General features: G+C 31.3%; 2 protein-coding genes across 5 annotated transcripts in view; one reads left to right on the plus strand and one right to left on the minus strand.

The window, feature by feature from the left end:
- Positions 1–2532: 2532 nt before the first annotated feature.
- Positions 2533–11713, minus strand: LOC148624592 (A-kinase anchor protein 14-like). 4 transcript variants are annotated; one of them, XM_088567318.1, is made up of 5 exons: positions 11615–11713; positions 5599–5874; positions 4138–4317; positions 3658–3710; positions 2533–2872 (listed from the first exon to the last, which is right to left on the minus strand). In XM_088567318.1, exons 2-5 carry the CDS (start codon positions 5857–5859, stop codon positions 2788–2790), a joined length of 579 nt encoding a protein of 192 aa, XP_088423444.1. In that variant the 5' UTR covers positions 5860–5874; positions 11615–11713; the 3' UTR covers positions 2533–2787. The 4 variants fall into 4 exon arrangements, with proteins under 4 accessions (XP_088423444.1, XP_088423442.1, XP_088423445.1 ...); XM_088567316.1 differs by having other exon boundaries at positions 11598–11709; XM_088567319.1 differs by having other exon boundaries at positions 5599–5871; positions 11598–11690.
- A 24-nt stretch (positions 11714–11737) lies between these two features.
- The window catches only part of LOC148624593 (cell division cycle protein 16 homolog), a 28491-nt gene continuing 23330 nt past the window's right edge, over positions 11738–16898 (plus strand). Inside the window, exons 1-4 of the mRNA XM_088567315.1 lie at positions 11738–11908; positions 14354–14408; positions 15245–15342; positions 16536–16574. Of these exons, the coding sequence (XP_088423441.1) occupies positions 11792–11908; positions 14354–14408; positions 15245–15342; positions 16536–16574 (309 nt within the window). The 5' untranslated portion in view covers positions 11738–11791. The remainder of the gene's footprint in view (positions 11909–14353; positions 14409–15244; positions 15343–16535; positions 16575–16898) is intronic.

Raw genomic sequence — 16898 nt, forward strand, 5'->3', positions numbered from 1 at the left:
TTAAATTATTTCTAGATAAATAGACAACAAAGACCATGTTAGTTTTATCAATTATGACCCATCTGCACTATGAATACAGGTTCCCTATTATAGTTTTCATTTTGTCCATTCATAGACATTATATTTGAGCACAAAGTCTCAAAAACTATAAATAGCACTTTGAAATTTTGCACATGAATAAACACCATAGAAAGATATGAATATATAATTTAGGTGAAATTGGGATAAATAATTCTTTTTTATTAAACCTCATGTTATGTGAAAGCAGACTTAGAGAATAAGAATTTTTCGACAACAAAATCTCAAAAACTACAAAATATTGTGTACTGAAATTTTGTAAACATATTAGTTACCTCACAAAAATGTGCATATCAATATTGGTAAAAATTTGGAAAAGGGGGATAATCCAACTTAAGTTTTTTTTCATGTTCTTAAGCCTGTAAGGTATTAAGTCTTGTATTACAAATTCCTGAGCGGGTGTACTTTAAAACATGGAGGCTAAAAAATATAGTGGGCTTTCTTTTTGCCTTTTTCTGTTTTTGTTTCTTTGCAATTGATTATCATTTTTCATAAAAAAAAAGTATCAAGCTATAACACAAAAAACTTGTTTTTGAGGAAGGACAGTATTTTCATGAAAAATAATGCTTCACAAAAGATGTCTTTTTTATGAACTCAAAATAAAAGTGAGAGAAGAAGAAGTTTATTTTTAGTTTGACCTGTTCTGGTGTACCAAAGTTTGTGCCTTTTTTTTCTAAAATGGACCTAAAAATTATTTTTGACATTTCCTTAATAGAAAACGTTGTCAAAAGTTAGATTGATACTCTTTGTCTATTTAAAAAAAAAATCATGAAAATTTAAAGGTATGCTACAGAAGCCTATGGGGCAAAGAATACAAGAGTATGACCAGTAAGAATAACTATTCCTAAATTGTTTCATGGATATTGAATAAACATATATTCTGAAAATCATATACACCCTAGCTAGTAAACCCATCCCACAGCAGAATTTCCAAGACTGCATTTTTGACTTCCCTATTACCTAACTTGATATCCAACTGGTAATTACTAAGAAGTATAAAAAAACATTTAATTACAAATATACCACTGCTGTGATTTTACAAATTTATTTATTAAACTAACTAATGACTGAAGTAACATTTTCTTTTATGTTAAATTATCTTCCAGGGTTAACGTCTGTTGGTATGGAGCCTATCAGTTCATTTTCATTAAGATCTATTTGTATTTACTCATTTATACATCTGAAACCATAATTTTTAACCCCTTAATAGCCTCTTATTTCTATCTGGCTTAAGTCATAACCCCAAAATCAAGCCAAGCCTATTACCTTTCAGGTGAAATTTCATAAGAGTTCAATGCACTTATCTATAAGGTTTATAAGTTAAGTCTTGTTTCTGACCTCCTTTTTGCCCCCAGTACCTAAATGGTTGGGACTTTTACCCCAAAAATCAATTCCAACTTTTTTTTGTATTGTGAGACCTGAGTCAGATATTTGTATTGTGAGACCTGAGTCAGATAAAAATCCTTGCTCAATTTAGTGCATAAATAATAAGTATCTATGAACTGGACAAAGACTATTAGACAACAAAGAACATGTTACACTATTATACAACCACAAACTTTTTCTCAATTTTCCATTTGGAAATTATGAAAGGGGAAGGACAAATGTTCAAACCATCATAACTCACTATGTATTGTGCAAAAAATCAAACATAGAAGAAATAGAGTACCTGCATGACTTTTAATAGACTTATACCTCTTTATAAGGTTTTCAGAGTATGTCCAGATAACCAAGATGCTACATGATATGACATATGACATGAAAGAGGTTGTATCAAAAGTGTAATGAGTAATTTCCCATCCTGACTGATAGAAAACAAACAAAATATTCTACATATAAGACAAATTAACTCCTTTATTTCTGTAGTCTTAATATCTTTTGATAGAGGCTTATTCTGAGGGTCTCCCAAAACTCTTTCAACGATATGTGTTTTTTATTGTATTTAAAAAATATAAATTTTCATCTACATACATCTATATTTTTTTCCTTTTTAAGATCACTTTGACTTAAAAGACTTTCCATATAAAAGTCAGGCAAATTCTTTGTTATGGGTGGCTCATGATAAGTACATCCCACCGATTTTTGTTTTGTTCTGTTGTAATGTTAATCTCATTATGATGTCAAGAAGAACAGGGCTTTTTCTGTATCAGATGGGGATGACTCAGAATCCCTAACAAAATCATCAAAATTATGAACAAATCAAAGAGTTATTTCCCTTTATTTCAAATTATAGACAAAACTTGGCATGTGATAACCACTGCCTGGGTCTTTCATGGAAACCCTCTTACTATGAATTCACGATGGCATCTTGATATCTAGTCATCTGTCCAACTGAAGACAGATTATTAAAAAGTTTGTCATTAGAGAGCTTTGTATGTTGCTTTTTCCATTGTTTCCTTAGCTGTTTCAATTACTTTATAATTGGGTAAATTCTTAATAAACCAGATCTGAATATATATTTCTATTTTTAATACATAAAAGATATAATTTAAAAACAATGAATAACGACATAACTTTTTCATGATCATTTGTCGGTTTATGTAAAATGATATCAACATTTTTCAAATTTTCATATAAAATAAAAAGCATCTCTTATGTCGAGGAAGGCAGACATTCCATAGACCCCAATATAAGCATTATACCAAGTTTTAAAAAAGACTCTTTTTAGAGATGTTAGAAATGAAGAACTGATCATGTCACTAAACCATTTCAGAATTCCACCATTTGCATCATCATTACTTTACTTTCAATTATATCTTTCAGCCACTTTTCTCTGAACCTTGACTGTCCTGGTCTGAAATAGAAAAAACCAGAACATCAAATTGGTTCTAGAAATTTAATAGTACTAACAGCTTGCTGAACATAAGTCACTTACTACACAAAAAATGTACTGGCTTACAAAAAGGGAGACCATCTAGCCTTTAGGGTCTTACTAAACACATCTTACATTAAATGGTTCATTACTTAATATGTTAAAAAAATGATCTTCAAAATTTTTCTGTGAATTCTAAAGACAAATGGTATCTTAAAAGGTGCATGCCACTACAAAGCTTGGAAAATAAGGATTTCAAAAACATACTATTGATACAACAAATCAAATTTTTCATTACACATTCTTAACTTTATATAGACTACATTTAATCCCAACATACACACAGATTAAGCACTATCAATGTACAGACCTAGGTTCAGCGTGTTTTTGGAATACACATGTATGTACATATGACCAGGAAGTAAGAAGTGAGGCATATCATAACTACTGCCAGTGTTTGAACGTTTTTATATGTCATGCTATAGATTTTTTCAATGCTTTACCTGTGCATTTTATAAAGATAAACAAAAATAATAATAAAAAAAAAGTATCCCTAAAGATGCATTCCAATGCAAAACAATTATAATTATGGTTTACAATAAACAGTCCATATATTAATCTTTCTTAATATTTTATTCAGAGTGTTTAGATACATGACAAGCCTCATAACAAGTTTATTTTATCTCAGATCTAAACATTGGTGGAAAATCAATTTTAACCCTAATTTGTCATAACTTGTGAAACAGAGCCTAGATCAAAATACTCACTTGTGAACTAATTTGTGGGTCTCATATACATAATAAGTGTCTACAGGGTAATGCTGAAAAATAAATCAATTGAATTAAACAATGCAAAATCATTTACAATATTGCATCATTTAGTCTTTTTAGAATTCTGGTATGCAATATTTTGATTTTGTACTTGTGTTTATTTAGTTGGAACACTTCTTCATAAAATTTGCAGCCTTGAGCCAATACATTAAAAAGAATCATTTGGGAATAATGAAAAAAAAAATAATGTAAATTCCACATTCATGAATTTAAATTTATACCCACAAAAATCCATATAAATTGATTTACCTTATTTGAAAGGTCAGAACTAATGTATTACAGACAGATTCAATGGTCTTAGTTTTAGTAGAGAACCATCTGTTCACATTACAATCCACAAAACCTGACAGAACAAGAAATTTATCCTGATTTTGTAAAGCTTTGAATCATTACGGTGTTTTTTTTCTGACTGATTACCTTGGGCTTTATTTTAGATACAACAAAAGAGAAATACACAGAAGCAGTAGCTCTTGGTATTGGTTTTCGTCTTGTTGGTATACTCCATCGTACTCTAAATCTATATCTGGTGTCAAAATCATATTCCTCTGCTCCTAAAAAATCTATACAGTACAACCAGCTAACATCATACTCCCAAGTCTGAAATATAAGATTTCTATCAAAATGTTAGGATCAGTGATGAGATACATGAATAAGAAAATTAAAATTACCACTTTAGATCAAGCTAGTCCAAGCTTAGTGCCTCAATGTTTAACAGATAAATATCTTTTTTAAGTACATAAACACTAAAAAGGTAAATAAAGTATATTATGTACTTATGACAGCTGTGCTCAACAGCTAAAAATTCATATTCAGAATTTATCAAATTTCTCCATAAATAAAAAATCTTCAATATGTATAAAGGTGACAAATATTTGATACTGATGGATTTCTTTAATCCAAATATTTAATTTCACCAAGGTAACAGTTTTAATATCTATTTTTTTTTGTTTTTTTTTTTTACATATATCAAATTAAATTATTATTTCCATATATGTCAAAGAATAATTTTTACATCAGATAAACGGTTTTATCCATTTCATATCATTAAAATTGTTTGCCCAGTGACCCCACTTTGAAATTGTTGTTATTCTTATAGAACAGCGAACATCCTTAAAATGTTTAAATTTTTCTTGTAATATAAAGACAATAACAGTGCATAAACTTGACAAATACTTTGATATACAGGGATTGAATTTCAGAATTTTTTCCACTAGCTAAATTTAGCAGGAACTGAAAATTTACACACGCTAAATTTGAGGGTTTTTTTTTTATTTCTGGACTTTACGTATATGACATAGAATTTCACTAGTGAATTTTAACAAGTGGAAATAATTTCTACTAGTAAAATTGAATTTCAACTTGCATTTAGCAAGTATTTCCCCTTAAATTTGATCACTGATATATGCAGGTTTTTTTCCAGGATTTTGAAAGCATATAATATAAATTTGGCTCTAATAGGTGAAAATGCTCAACACAGCCTCACATTTTCCCATGGTTTTAAGCCTCATTTATTCATCAGTTTTATGTCAAGCAAGAGCACTGTTATTGTCTGTATATGTATATGTCACACATGCTCATTGATTAAAACAGCAGTTAAAACAAAAAAGGCTTTTGTTAACTTCCAAGTTCTACTTTCATCATACAATGTAGTATAAATAAGATCCTGCAGGTTTCTCCTATTATTAAATACCTACTGTTTCAGAGAAATCAGCCAAAAATGCAAAAACGGTTGTTTTTATGTCTGACTAGTGACAGGAAAATAGAGGTGTGGTGACAAGTGTAATGCTGAATCTTTTGGTGATTTAAAGGTACTGAAATTTGAAAATGTTTCAAGTTTAAAAAGAGCCATACAAAGCCAAAACAAACTTATTAAGTTACCTTTATATATTCATGCATTTTCTCTTCTGCTTGCTCAACAGAAAATTCTCCAATATTGAGCCATTTGATGTTTTCAACAACAAAATTTTCTTCCCTTACAAATGTGTTTTCAGGGCTAGCTTCGGACTTTTGTTTTATTGATTCAAATGTCTTTTCTCTCTCTGTAAGAGCAATTCCAGTTTCTAGTCTTTTAATGGAAGCTTCTATGACATCATCTACAAGCCGTTTAGCTTGATCAGCATATTGTTCTTCTGCAGACATCTTTCTTATAAGCTACTAAAAAAAAAAAAAAAACAATACTGACTAACTGAAAAATCTGAAAAACTTCTAGAACTTTAACAATTTTATTGGCAGCTATTTTTATAATTCAGCACAAAAGAGGAAAATGTAAATATATAACTTTATGAACTCGAAAATAGATTAAATAGACCAACACATTTATCAATTCAGTGATACTCCAAAATGTAGATTCCAAGGCAACATTTATCTGTACATAGTGATGGACCATAATCAGAAACTGTGACTTCATCATGACTTAGAACAAACAGACTAAGTTTTGAAAATTATTTCAGCAGTTTTAGAAGAAAAAATGTTGTTGCACAATTGGCTGAAGATGGTTTCTAAGAAACAAAAGCCAGAAGAAAAGTTACTTATAGCAGCACTTGTGGTTTCATTAGTTAATAAAAAAATAAAAAAACCTGATAAACTGTCAGGTTTATTGCTGTTTCAATACAATTAATTTGAAGCAGTATGTAGTTTTATTTCAAGAGCATATGAATAAATACAACTTTGGGAACGTTTATGTTCATTTGTGCAATATCATTCTAAGTAAGAATATAGGGCATTAATGAAACATTAAGTGATACCCAGCAATATAATGGTGAAAAAAGGGGATGGCAAAGTGTTTAAAATGGCCTAACTTGAACTGTGCAAAGTTTAAAAAATTCATTGATCTGTTTTCAAGTTATCATCTGGAAACAGTCAAGGATGGACAGACGGACACACAACTTTTTGTAGGGTATCACATATTATCCCACCTATGAAAAAATCAGCCAATCCCTGTGCAACATCTAGGCATTACATGAAGACCTTGTATTTCTTATACCCTGAGCTTAATTTAGTCAACGCTGGAGTTGCTAATTCTTTTCAAAACAATATGGTAACCAAATGTTTCACAAACTTGTCAGCAGACATACATAAAGAAAAGAACAAAATATCAATCAATACCAAAGATACCATGAAAAGTGAACAGAAGGCAGCAAATATTGAAGGCTTATTAATATTAGTAGGATAGCAGGCTATCAATTTTTGAGAATTTCATGCACTGGAATATAATATGGCTGAATTATATATATTGATGGAAAACATATATCAAGCTCTATTGAAATAGTGATGTTGTACACATCGATTGTGGTCGCATCTCTAACAAAATGGGGTCAAAGGTCAATCATGATTTTTAAGAAAAGAAAGTATCATTTTTGTATGGCTTACTTCCCTTTGCTGGTGCAAAAAATTCCAAACTTTTTACATCGAATCAACTCAAATTCCATCCTATACAAGAATCAATAGCTATATTTAAGAAAAACTATCAAATAGCGCTGTACGCAGCTACTTTTAGTAAACATATCAAAAACTTTCAAATTTTAGTAGCCCGAAATGAAAGGCCGACCTTGACCTTGGAGGTATCGAAATGTAAAAACTAAAAAGTAAATATTGAAAAAACACATTCTGAAATTATTTTTTAATATCTAACATTTGCAGTGAGATATCAAATTTTCTATTCAGCTTTGCAGCTAATCAGCTTTGAAAGAGTCATTTCTCCATTAGTTCAAAAATAAGTTCCCATGTGGTCCAGTGTATGAATATTTCGTGTATTTGCAAAGATAAGTATATGATACTAAACAAAACTGTTTAGTAGGCCTAAGTTTTATATACTGCAACCATCTCAGTTCTTGACAAATTTTGAGATAAACATGGAATTTTTCATTAACTCAAAAGAACACCACTTAACCTGTCTATAATTTCTTGTTGTACTGGCTACAACGAAAACTATCAGTTTGTTGAGAAACAGAAAGCATGTATTAATTTAAAAACAATAATACCAATAATGCAATAAATGCAGTTCAAACACTTCCTTATTGGCCAAAGTGGATTTTATTGCACATAACGAAACAGTGCATTATTGTATCCTAATTGATTTGGTCCTAGATTGTTTTTGACTCTATATCGCCGATATTCATCTTAAACATGCCAGTTCAAGCCAAAAGAAAGAAACAAAAACACTTTCATTGTATTGTATAACAGTACCAGTTTTGTAAGGTCATGAAATGCGACAAAAACTGCACCTCCAAGACACTTTTTTCTGACCAGTTTGATTATTTGTGTCAGCAACAATTTTGTTTTTTTTTCGGTTTGAAAAGCTTATTTCTTGCCACTGACTTGGAACACTTTTTTAATAGTAAACATGATGAAAGAATAGATTCTTAGCAGAGTTAAGCAAAGTAAAAGTATTGAATATTCTGGCATATAAACCCATATCTTTCAAACAGACCTGTTATGATTATACAGTTTGTGACTGGATACTGGGATAGCTTTTGATTTGAAGACTGGCAGGTTATAAGAATATCTTGACAGAATAGAGAGGATATTTCAATTTCTTTGCAACGGCCTCTTGGGATAGCATTGACGATAGCGATTTGTTCTACCCCTTTGTTTACCAACCTGCCATATTTCATATTGGAATAGTTTTTTGTTTCAAATGAACTAAAACAAAGTAGGCGACTTCATTAGTTTGGCTCTTTGTGTTCAGTTTATGTTACTTTTGAGTCTAATGGTAAAGCGAAATGCTGTTTAATACATGTAGCATCAAGTGAAACAACAAAATTACGATTTCAGCTTGACCTAGATCTGAAAATCATTAGTATGGTTCTTGATTGCTTTGTAAAGTGTTCATTTGCTGAGGTATTTCACGATTGGTTACTACACAGGGGCTTACTCTGACTATCAAATATGCAGCCCAACTAGTATATATAACCTATATATACTAGTGGGGCTGCATATTTGATAGAGCAAGCCCCTGTGGTTACTGCATGTACATGTATAACGGCAGATAATTTTTGAATTGCCAAGACTCCTTTCCTTGTTAATGAGATAAGATAGGAATTATGGTATATCATACAGTCATAATTGCAAATAAAATTTGCAGAACATTATATCACTTTCGCCCTAATTTAATTATATGGAGTCCCTGTTCTTCACGGGTTACAAAAAAAATATACCACCAACATAGTACCATGATGAGTAAGATATCAGAATTAATTGGAGTTCCATATAAGACTTGACACACTATTTATGAATTCATTGTTTTGTAGATAAAAAGGAAATGTGAATCAGTCGAAATGATTTATCTGGTCTATACAATTAATGCAATCGCAACCTTCCAGTGTGTCTTCTATAAGTAAGAAACAAACATTCCCATTTGTTAAGCATATGTACTTCTTTTCAAATGTTTTGCACACTTAATGACTTATGATTTCTTATTTAGCTAAACCACTGATCCAACCCTCTCTTTATATATGCCTAAATGTTTTATTGACTAAGATTTCTTTCAACCCCAATTCAAATCATCTCTCAAATCTACTAGTCTTAGTACTAGATGTTGAAAGTTTGAAAAACTATTATAATTCGAAATTAAAACGTATCATACTCAGATTTGGTCCAAGTCTTATAAATGTCACTTAAAAAAACATAAGCGGATATCCAAATAAGAACACAAATACAAAATTCTGTCAAAGACTTCTTGTAAACTAAACAAAAATAACCAAGCAGAATACACAATACACAACCCTATCATTAGTGAGACACAACAACGCTAGACTGTAATTTTGGCTAAGCGTACCAGTTACTGACTGGCCACAATATACAGTTGATTGTACAAGGAATACATGAAATTCCGCATTTATGAGGTACCAATATTGACCTTTTTGTTTACTAATTAAAAATACTTCTTATCATTACACAACTTTGAGACTTAATTCAGAAGGTCCCTGCGTACAAAATCTATACCTTTAAACTGACTGTGATCGATAAACATGTATGAGTTTCATACAGTTAATGAAAATTGGCTTAAAATTAGCACAAAAATATGGTCTGCAAAAACTATGTCAATATTTTCTACATATCAATATTTACTTTAAAATTACAGCCTTATATAATCCTTAATGATTACTTTGAAACATATTTAGATCATTAACAATTTTTTTTCATGTTTTCATAATCAAAATTGACTTTTTACCAGCCTGTATTTGTGAAGGTAAACAGGGTGCCCTCATAAAATGCCAAATTTTACAAGTTGTGACCACAATACATTTGTATGACAATTCTAATTTGAAAGTAGAATGATTTTCCTAAAAAATGATACCAAATTTAGCTGTATTATATTTCGGTGCATTAAACTTCGTTATTTGAAGACTTTCCAAACCTCTGATATCCTACTATATTTGAAATCAACATGATTATAATTTTGAAGAATTTCACGCTCTAAAGCTTAATCCATCTCATTTGAAAACATTAGACATGCATTTAACTGGCATATTCAAGGTGTTCCCTACAACAGAAAAATCGATATTATTAAGGATCTGTAATTTTCAGGTGCAAATGTGTGTTTCAAGGCCATCCAAGAAGAATTAAAACATATAAGAAAAGGAAATGTTGTCCACTTTCCAGTTATTAACAAACTGGATATTAAAATATGTATAAATCAGTGCACATGAGTGTTGGCACTCCAGAAGCTTCACAGAAGAAATTGCAGTTTGATATATTTGACTCTATTTTTGTATACAATTCCAGGAAGGTAAAAACAACATAAAAAAAAACACATTTGTAGTATTAAGTAACTTGTCTCAAATTTGTATCTTAACATGAAGATGAATTAACAAAAAACCACTGAGGTAATGATTTCGATTCAACATCCGGGGTAATGCCCAATTGCCATGGATCATCATTTTGTCCAGTGAAATCATACCTGTTGGTTAACCTAGTCAAACCTAATTGTAGGAGATCTCCTGCAATCCATCATACAATTGCATTGATTTTGCGTGATGACATTATCGACATATTTTGTTGTGTTATAAATTAAATAAAATAGAGGATTTAAAAGAATTTTTGTCAAAACCATAAATACATGATATATACAAATGAATCAACAAAATGAATTATACATATATTCACAGAAGTGATGCTTGGAATGGCATAAAATAGATCTTGCCCTGTTCCAATATTCATCACTGGCATGTCAATGAGTCTGGTTTTGATGGACCTGCTTCCATTTTTAAGAATGCCAACAAGAGTAGCAAAGAACTTTTTGGCACCCCTACCATTGCTTTCATCACATAACATACTGAATGGTTTCATTACAGTTTTCAATCACTGTACGTTTGTAGCCTGAAGACTCAGAACAATAACGTTATGATTTGGGTGTTTACTTTAAAATTTCTCTGCAATTTTATTGTCAGGGAATTTTTTTTCTCTCTCACAAAAGCAGTACAATGATCAGCCACACTGAAAGCCATTGTGTTAGGCAACAAAGTTGATAAAATCTTGACATAATTATCCATTCCAAATTGTAAATCATGCTATTTGTCGATATGAACGAATCTTAAAAAAAAATACATAAGTAAACTTTAATTATTGTGTGAAAGGAACTACTTATTAACAGGCGGACAAACATTTTGGAGGGTATCACATTTACTGACATTTATATTTAGGGCCCAATTACAACATTTACAGTAAACAATGTCTATTTATAGTAAAAAATTCGACCTAATAAACACGAATTTACAACTTCTAACGGCAATGCCAATGGCAATGCATGACGAAAAGATATAAGTACAGGGGCACAAAGTCCCATGGAATTTTTCAGTTATTTTGATTGCTACAGTTTGTTTTATTATCAATTGTAAAAGGAGATTAAAGGCCTACAATTTATCATGATGTTTTACCCAGAATTATTATTTACTGTATTTTTTCTTCATGGGAAAATCAATGTATTATGGTGTCCTCCATATTGTTTACGTTTCCAAGCGAGATCTATTTTAATCAGCCAATCACAAACTATCTTTTGTAACCCAAAGTTCAGACTTCCGGTCATAGATATTAACTTGCATCTTATTGGTCAACTCTTCAGGAAGTGCTCATGAAAACAAGTATGGCGGGTGATGAAGTGAAAATTGAAACAGCAGAAAAACAGAATCCACCATGCACTTATAATTTGCCAAAGTTGAGGGAAAGAGTGAAAAGTTATATTGATAAAGTAATAAGAATATAATTTCCGTGGCTGATTTGAAGTATTCGGTCAATACAATTGTATTTTCATGAATATAAGTGCCAATACTGGGAATAGTCAATAGTATTGAAAATACTTCATCACTTGCCCATTATACTAACAAAATACAATATGATGAATGTGAAATCTTTTATCAAAAATAACTTTGATATTTTTGTCAGCTCTGATTTGATATACTATACTTATAACCTTCAAATACGGTAAATTTTGTAATAATATATGTCCGTAAAGGCTCAAGTATTATACTAATTAATTGTCTTGGTCTGACAAATTGCAAATGAAGCTGCCATTATGCTGTTTTTCAGCTCCTGAAAATGAAGGTACAAACCTGATATTGATGTATACAAAACCAAGTTGATAATACAACCATAAACGCTCCCTTTGGGAGCATATTACTGGTTGGAGTAAAAAAGTAGATCTCACCATTTTCAAGACATAAGCAATACTTGCAAGTCCTTTTCCAAAATTTTATTCCTCTATGGAAAACGTATGATAGTAAAATGTTAGCATTTTTCATAAATTTTGGGCATTAAATTGTTCACAGGAGAGGAATAGAATTGCTTGCAGGTGAGAACTACTGCTTGAGTCTTGACCAGTATATAACAATAGGCAGTGGCTCTTTGTCCACACATTTGTAGATGGGGAGCCTCTTCAGGCTAATCGTCCACACATCTGGTTTGCGTCAATACATACAGAATTGTGACAGGTACACCTGATTTGTTACTAAAATGTTATCAATTAATAAGCAAAAGTACAACTGTTAATGTCATTCAAACTTTGTTCACTTTAGATAAACTGAACAGTTTTCTTTTCGGGTTATATGCTAGTTTGACTGCATATTTGATAGTGGGAGCAAGCCCCTGTGTTTGAAAATGGATGAATTTTTTGTTGGTCAAACACAAAAGTTATAATGACTGGGTCAAAAATGGTGCACTGTCTTAAGCAGATGTTGAAAAAAAAATAAAATCTTGGACGAAAATGTAAATATCCCACATGTTAAAAACACATGGAATATTCTTGAAATGTTAGTTTCTACAAAGAAGAACAGTGTGAATGGACATGTTTCACATGTTCAGGAGAAATTGTCTGCCCAAGACTTACAAGCTTGTGATTGCTATCTGGAAGGGCAGCATTATGATTTAAAATGTGCCAGACTGAATCATGTGCCAAAACAATCTTTTTTGATGTGCAAAGTGAAATCTAAGGAACCAAGATTCTAGCCGAAATCGAAAGAATGTTATCCAGGGACAAACACCAGACATGGTAAACAGACACACACAACAAAGAAAAACTAACCAAAATAATACATACAAAGTAACAAAAATAAATGAGCCACTTTGACTCCATTAAAAACTTGGAAATGGATGATAAAATGAACGTGAAATGAAAAAAAAGGATGGGACACAAGGACAACAGGGTCAACAAATTTTGATTGCCACTAGAAAAAAGGGGGATGGGTAAGGTTGGTCAATTTAGCCTCCTATGGTGGAGCGCTAAGGTTCCTACTTTATCGAATACCACAGCAGGGATCTTTAACGTGTGAGGAACGTGACATCTTTCCCAACACGGTGCACCACTATGGTTTGCAGTCAGGTTTTCCGTATTAAAGCCTGACAACCCCAGCATGTAACATGCCAGGGGTACCCCATTCCACCACCTGGGGCACACATCCCAGTTAATCTGTGGGCAGAGCACCGAGCCCCCTGGCTAGGTTTCTGAGCACTATTTAGTCGCCTTTTACAACAAGCTTAGTGCTGCTGCAGGCCTATTCTTTTAACACCTGGACCTGCACGGGGCTAGATGAAAGAGAAAAGGAAAATTATGACATGTTGAACAAATCAGTTTTCATGGTGCTGATAAATACACTGTAGCTATCAACCAATTCATGATGACGACTTCTGTGGTGATGCTATGTAGCAACATTACTCTGTTCCAGAAGCCAAACTTATTAAAAAATCCAAAAACAAATGTACCTCCAGAGCAAAAGTTACTTAAAATTACACAAATATCCCAACTGTTTACCAAATTTCTTATCTAAAATTTTTAGGTAAGAAATTTGGTGAACAGGTGGATATTTGTGTTTATTTAAAAAAAAAAGCAAAATTTTTATAAAGGATATGAGGGGAAGTACTTCAAATGGCGTAGGGTTGACCCTAATTTGAGTCATCAGACCAATATCAAAATATTTTGATTTTCAGTTTTGTAATTTTAAGTCAAGTTTCTGAAATAATTTTGATTAAAACATGGTCTAATACTATATCATTGTATTTTTGAGAAATAAAATAAACTGTGTGTATCATGTATAAAAGCAGTGAATTGTTTCCTTATTTAATTGAGAACAGCACAATAATAGCCTAGGACTGATGTTTGTTGTTATTAATGCTTGTATATATATTCTATACTTTTTTTCAGCATCATTATGATTCAGCATTGTTTTGGGCAGACAAAATTGTCTCCTTGTCTAATGGTAAGTCTTCATGCTATACAAAATGTACATGTATAATATACTTGTATGTTTTGTCGAAACATACTTTACCATGTTGGAAAAAATCATGCATCGATTACACTGCACTTTTGAAGTCTTTGGAGTAATAGATTAAACAGTTTGAAGTGGTATTATAGAAAGGATACATTTATTATGTTATTTTAATTGCACCAAATTAAACCAAATAAATACCAAATCTGAAAACAAGTAATGTATTCATAGCCGTATAACTGATTTGAAGAAAAAAATTGTGGCCATAGCTGTTCTACAATGATAAATTGCTTCAATCATTGGACATCAGCATCACTAGGCAATTGGTTTTTGTAAGACAACAACTATTTGTTGATTGACCTTTTGTCTATGTGTTCTTTCTAAGGTTTGATTGTGTGACTGATTGCAGATTTCTGTGATATGTTTGATAATGAATTTTTTCATCATTCCATTCCTCAATAAATGTCAAAGAAAAAAGTCTGTAATTAATATTTCCTTTCATATATAGTTTTCTCATAAAATTTCATTGTGCACTCTTAGTTAGAATATGTGCCAGGGGAATTATTTTCTAGCCAAATCATTAATGGTAATCATCAACATGGTGTTATGTTATGTTTAACCCTTAAATTTGTTCATACTGTTTCGCATAAACTAGTACCAATTTCTGTTGTACATTATGTACAGTACATATACATGTTGTATATGTAATGAATTTCATATGGAAACAGAAATCAGCAGTCAATACAATCGAAGCTCTGAAGGGAGTCACAAGTACCAGTGGTATTTTTTTTTTCAAATTCAAATTAAAATGTTGTTGGTTATTTTAGGTAGTGTTGATGATATCTACTGGTATGCTCAAACATTATACTTGACAGGGCAGTATCATAGGGCATCTAGATTATTGCGCAATAAGAAATTTGACAAAGTAAGTAGGTTGAGTAATATTAACTTTTTCAGTGCGGAAGTAAGATTTTTTTCACTTCTTTTTGATTGATTGAGAACTATTTTTATGTTTTTGTCAAAGAATCCTTTATTCTATTTGTAAACAAAATATATCTGGATTGTATATGAAGGGTTTTCTCCAGGATTTTGAAAGCTTTAGTCACTTTCGCGTGAGAAAATGACCATTTTAATGGTACATTTTTAAAGTACCAGTAGTACATGTATTTGCATCTGACATAAGATATTTCAGTATAATCTGTTATTTACAGCACTGTGTAAAGACATTAAATAAAACTTAAATGTACATTGCATATGAATAAGGCACATTTTCACTATTATGCAAACATGTTTTCCAGACAATCCAAATAGCAAATATACCTGAGATTTATTTTTAAAAAAACCCCAATCTTCAAGAATCATCAAAAATAGGAATCCTTTAACACTCATAAACTTAATCAGGGACTGCATATTCTATACATCCCTGGTATAATTTTAAATTCTTTAATATTGAAAAAACACTGTTTTCTGCATGGCCATTTTTTGTAGAAAGACAAAAATACATCTAGTACAGTGTAGTTATAGATATGAACTGCCTTAACATGCACCAGTTATCATTTCAGATATATTTATATAGTTTTGGTCCCTGGGGAGTTCATTGATAGCATAAATTATGTTTTCAAGATCGTTAATATTGCCAACATGCATCTACAAAGTAGAGTGCCACCTGTGTACTGACAAAAATTACCCACATTGATAAATAACTGTTTATGTCATTTTGATACAAAGTTAACAAGAAGTAAAGTAATTTCTCCAGCGGAAATTTTGTACCAGCATACTAACTTTATTGACTTTTACTGTGTGCATTGAAGTCACGCTTGAGTGGTCAAGAGATCGACATTTACTCCTTGTGTGTGATTAGTGTAATTGGCGAATTAGGTGATTGTTTACACATATTTTTGACACCTGTTGCGTCTTGCAATTAGCTTGGGGTAATAAAATTGTCACTTTCTCCACTTGATACAATTCGTATTATATTTTGTACTTTCAAAGATTTCAGGTGACGAAATAAGACCAGATTATTTTCATCATTCGGAAAAGTCTTGTCATTGACGAAAATAATGAGTGCTAGAAAAATTAGTGCATTTTTTAAATCTACTGCTAAACATTATATTTCAGACCAATTCTTCTTGTCGTTATTTAGCAGCTCTTTGTCATGTAAGTATTATTGGGTTTTACATTATTTATAGTTCAATTATCAATAAAAGCAAAAACAAACCATACAAATGAATAAATTCTTATGTAAGTACACCACAGGTCATTGTTTCTGGATTGGACAAGGTTTTATATTATTACATGTACATGTACTGGTAGTTACATGTATACCTGTATTATTCTATTCAGAACCAGTTTTACTTAGTGATACATTTGGTACCACACAAAATCCATCCGCCATCTAAGATAAATTTGAGTCTTGCTTCATAATTGTATCAGTGTTTTACCATGGAAGTACCATTATACATGGTAGAATGTGAATCAATT

Source organism: Perna viridis, chromosome 2, assembly GCF_037379345.1.
Source record: "Perna viridis isolate PV_CMFRI_1.1 ecotype Kerala chromosome 2, ASM3737934v1, whole genome shotgun sequence".
NCBI lineage: Eukaryota > Metazoa > Mollusca > Bivalvia > Mytilida > Mytilidae > Perna > Perna viridis.

Bases quoted from the DNA above. Each gene is read 5' to 3' on its own strand.
- LOC148624592 (XM_088567318.1), bottom strand. From the start codon at position 5,859: ATGTCTGCAGAAGAACAATATGCTGATCAAGCTAAACGGCTTGTAGAT. The intron at 4,318-5,598 runs GTAACTTAATAA...CTTATATTTCAG, and splicing joins AAATGCATGAATATATAAAG to ACTTGGGAGTATGATGTTAG. The intron at 2,873-3,657 runs GTGAGTATTTTG...TTTCTATTTCAG, and splicing joins ACCCACAAATTAGTTCACAA to ACCAGGACAGTCAAGGTTCA.